Here is a 4,774-nt window from a genome sequence, read left to right as displayed (position 1 = left end):
TCCATCTCCACCTCGCTCAGGTTCCACGAGGAGTTACAGACCAGTTCCTGAGGGCAGCTCGGCGCCGGAGACGAGCAGTTCAGTCCGAACATCGTAGATCTGTCGGTAAATTCATGTACAAACATTAAAGGTAAAAGTTTCCTATTAAATGGCCAGTTGTAGCCTAGTGGTTAAGGAACTGAGCTAGTAATCGAAAGGTCACTGGTTCAAGCCCCACCACTGCCAGGGTGTCACTGTTGGGTCCTTAATCAAGGCCCCTAACCCTCAAATGCTTAGACAACACATACTGTCACAGTACTGTAAGTCGCTTTGGATAAAAGCGTCCGCTAACCAAGAACATTGGTGGATTGAGCAGCTGGTTCTCATTCTGTTGTTACCACTTCATCATCGTCTTTCTCCACTTCAGGCTGCTGGAACATGTGGGTGTTAATCCCCACAGTCATGATTACTAACTAGGGCATTATAGAACGTCCTACATCACCAAATTCATCCACGTTTCTACGTTTCAGTTCACAAATTCAGAAACCCACAATAAGCTCATAAAAGAACTCAAACTAATTACAGTAAAGCTCAATATGGTAAAGGTCGCTGGTTTACGCCCAACTACAGCCAGGTTGCTTCTGTTGGACCCTTGAGCAAGGCTCCTAACCCTCACTTAGTTTAATTGTTTTAATTAAAGGCCGTTAATGTGATGAATTCATTGTGATGTTCTGAACGTCCGTGTTTCGTGAGCATGTCACGGTTTGTTCACGTTAGGATTAATGAGCCGTTTATAGAAACCTGAAGCAGGTCGGAAAGTCCTGACGGTGTTCACATGCTAATCAGAACGAGCTCCGCTGTGGAATATTGTTGTTTTATTTCATTAAGAATCAATTAAAGCTGCGAATATTTTTCCTAGAAGCGAATCTCATTACAATAAACGCAGATAATCGTTTTCTTCTCTCTCGTTAGAGATGCAGATCGTTATCTGTGCTCATTAACGTTCTAATCATTCAGATATAAAACGCCGGAATTAATCCGAGCTGCTGACACGTCACGTCCTTCAGTGCTGCTGTATTAGAACGGGTCCTCCCGTGGTTCAAATATCATGGAAGGGGGGGTACCAGAAGAAGCCAAAAACAACAGTTTGGGTGGTGGTGGTGGTGGTGGTGGTGGGGGGGGGTGTTAGTTACCTAAACTGGAACTTCACGTAAAACTTAATAAAGACGCGACCAGTGATGGAAGTGAAGGCAGGCAGACGAGATTAGAGCTGGTACGGTCCACTTTAAACCTGTCTGTATTATAATCGTGTTCCTCCAGGCATGACGGGCTCCTAAACTCACAAGTTTCCGACTTTGAGACAACAGTTTAAGGAAGGCCCTTTCCTGAGCAGGAAGACAGGTCCACAATGACATGCTTCGTGGTCCACCAGTGGCCCCATCAAAGCAATATTTGTGAAATAGGCTAGGTGTTCAGTACATTGAAATTCCGTGTATCCCAACTTGTTTGGAAGCTGGGACCAGAGCCCAGGGTCAGCCATTATACGGGGCCCCTGGAGCCGAGACAGTTAAGACCTGGGATTCAAACCCACAAACTAGGCTACGACTGTCCCGGAAAGTTTGGAGTCTAGATTCCCACATTCAGTGAACTGGCAGGGGTCGGCACAACCAGAGCCTCACCCTGGGTGAACCACCTTCATGATGATCAAGGTCTCTGCTCCACCAGGTAAACACCTGAAACACCTTCATGATGAACTGAACAACATTAATTCCTAAACAAATGCTTTTTTAAATCTACATACACACTACACTGGCTGTGATTTTGGAATGAGATGTCCAGCAAGCTCATGGTGCTCTGTCCACTGACTTTTGACTACATACTGTGTGACTAACCACTGCGGCACAAGTTGCATTTTTCCCAGTTTAGTCGTAGCCAGTTCCTCTTCCTCTGCTGGAGACCCCGATGGTGTACGAGGAGGGTATATTCTCCTGACACGCCCTCCCTCCGACCCCTTCTTATCCCCCTGCACTTCGGTGGATTGGTGCGTGAGGTCGGTCTCGCACATGGAGAGTCACGCACTGATCTCCACGTTCCTCCACTTCTGTACAGGTGCCTCGGCCTACTAACCAGGGTCCTTACACAGCCGCAAAGACCCCGCCCACTTTTTAGTCCCGTCTTTTCCCACCCAGCAGACTAGTGGGAATTAAAATGTGAATAAAATCACTTTGATTAAAGGTTAAATTCTGCTGAGTGTGTAGATGCTGAGTGAGAGACTCACCTGATCTCACTGTTGTCCATTATAACCCCACAGCAACAGTTATTCCATGTGATGAGTGAGTGAGTGAGTGAGTGGGTGAGTGAGTGGGTGGGTGAGTGAGTGGGTGGGTGAGTGAGTGAGTGAGTAATTGTATAAATGAGTGAATGAACGATCCTCTGATCAGCGCAGAACTCCAGCGAGCGTCACTGAGCTGAGATTGAAGTGTTCAGTACAGCGTCACCTCCACACTGAGCCTCACATCACTGATCTCTCCTCCTTTACTCTCCCTCACTTTTACTCAGCACCACACAACCACAAGTATGTGGACACCCGGTTTAACTCAGTGATGATAACCACACCTACTGTTTATAAATGAATAAAATCAAGCTGGACGTGTGTTTCTGTTCCACTGGCAGCAAAACAGCTCGACTGCTTTATTGAACTGGCCGGCGTTGTGTTGGGGGGTCAAAAGGTGAAAAAAATAATAATGATTCATTTTAGTGTTAATCTGCTATTGGCACCTTTAAAGCACCATGTTTAGAGGATTTCTGTTTCCTTTTTAAATGTCATTGTTTAATGTAATGATAAATAATTAAAAATAACATGAAAAAGACGTGAATTTAATTCACCAAAACATAAAACACTACAAGCAAAATTTTGTGAAAAAAAAAAAATATATATATTCAGTCATTCAGTTTGTGAGAATCATTTCTTGCGATCGTGTGTTAATAACAATTCCTCACGAAACCCTAATCCTAAAGACTAGTGTCAAAAATTAAGCCACATGGGCTCAGGAGTACTTCAGAAAATTGTTGTTACTTAACACAGTCCACCGCTGCATCAGGAAATCCAACCTAAAACTATTAAACACACAGAGAAAGTCATACATCAAGAGTTCTCTGGGCCTGAGCTCATCTTAGATGGACACGGTTCAGCTTGTTTTAGAGGAACATCCAGACTGTTATTAGTAAAAGGTGCAAAACCCTGGGTGACCTGCACATGTGTGAAGGTACCACTGATGCTGATGTGCATGTTGAGATTTTAGAGACACACACGCTGCCATCAGGGTGACGGCGTTTAACTGTAAGTCTGTGATTATTTCAGCAGGACGATGCCACTCCTAATTTTGTACACACTTTATAAACACAGAGTGCGTGTGCTTGAGCGGCCTGCTGCAGTCCAGATCTGTCTCCTATCACGAAGAGGAGAATCAGATGATGGTGAGCACGGACTGTTGAGCTGCTGAATCTCGTATCCAGCAAGAACGGAGACTTTTTGGGAGTCTTTTGTTTCTGCTTTTCTAGTTAAATAAAGATGTACGAGAATGAACACATCACACATTCTTCACAAATGAAACTGGTACCTCAGGAGTGTAAATGTGACGAATGATGCTCCAGGTTTCTCTGAGGTTTTTGGAGGAGGTTCATGAGATCTTCAGAGTCCAGCAGAATCTGAGCAGTAAATCTGATGAGGTGGCACAGCGGGTAAACAAAGCCTGGCAGAACTGGCAGAGCTGTGAGTGATGATGAATCGAGTGATGATTAATATCCAAACATGACATTCATCAGAGAAAATAAATAATAAATCCTGACTGAGTGATAAAAGTCTGGAGTGATTCACTGTTCATCTTCAGACTCAAATCATTTATTTATATTATAACTCAGAGGAGAAAAATAATAACACAAAATAAATAAATAATAAAAAATATCTCATTTGAATAAGTATTAAACACGTCCATAAACAAAAAGCTTTTTTTAAATAATAAAAAGATAGAATTATTTCTCCATGTTCCTGCAGCACTGATGAGCTCAGCTGATTGAAGATGAATTAACTCGTGTTAATTAAAAACGCAATTAAATCTGATTGGCTAAAAACGTTTCGAACCGAGCTGCTGAATCTGAACAGTTTAATCATGAATAACGTACGGATCAGACAGGCTCTCTCTCAGTCGTCATTCTGCTTCATCTCATTCAGTGTTATTGCATTTATGGACATGCCGCGTTTTAACTCACAACCTACACCGATCAGTCATAACATTAAAACCACCTCCTTGTTTCTACACTCACTGTCCATTTCATCAGCTCCACTTACCATATAGAAGCACTTTGTAGTTCTACAATTACTGACTGTAGTTCATCTGTTTCTCTACATGCTTTGTTACCTCCTTTCATGCTGTTCTTCAATGGTCAGGACCCCCACAGAGCAGGTATTATTTAGGTGGTGGATGATTCTCAGCACTGCAGTGACACTGACATGGTGGTGGTGTGTTAGTGTGTGTTGTGCTGGTGTGAGTGGATCAGACACAGCAGCGCTGCTGGAGTTTTTAAACACAGTGTCCACTCACTGTCCACTCTATTAGACACTCCTACCTAGTCGGTCCACCTTGTAGATGTAAAGTCAGAGACGATCGCTCATCTATTGCTGCTGTTTGAGTCGGTCATCTTCTAGCCCTTCATCAGTGGTCACAGGACGCTGCCCACGGGGCGCTGTCGGTTGGATGTTTTTGGTTGGTGGACTATTCTCAGTCCAGCAGTGACA

General features: G+C 43.7%; 1 protein-coding gene across 1 annotated transcript in view; it reads right to left on the bottom strand.

The window, feature by feature from the left end:
* nmur1a (neuromedin U receptor 1a) overlaps positions 1-92 on the bottom strand; it is a 31,316-nt gene extending 31,224 nt beyond the window's left edge. The window contains exon 1 of the mRNA XM_063012326.1: positions 1-92. This exon is cut by the window's left edge and continues 785 nt beyond it. Coding sequence (XP_062868396.1) covers positions 1-92 — 92 coding nt within the window.
* Positions 93-4,774: the final 4,682 nt, after the last annotated feature.

The sequence above is a fragment of the Trichomycterus rosablanca genome, chromosome 17, assembly GCF_030014385.1.
Source record: "Trichomycterus rosablanca isolate fTriRos1 chromosome 17, fTriRos1.hap1, whole genome shotgun sequence".
Classification (NCBI taxonomy): domain Eukaryota; kingdom Metazoa; phylum Chordata; class Actinopteri; order Siluriformes; family Trichomycteridae; genus Trichomycterus; species Trichomycterus rosablanca.
The sequence above is the reverse complement of the archived record's forward strand: the minus strand, read 5'-3'. Positions and strand labels throughout refer to the sequence as shown.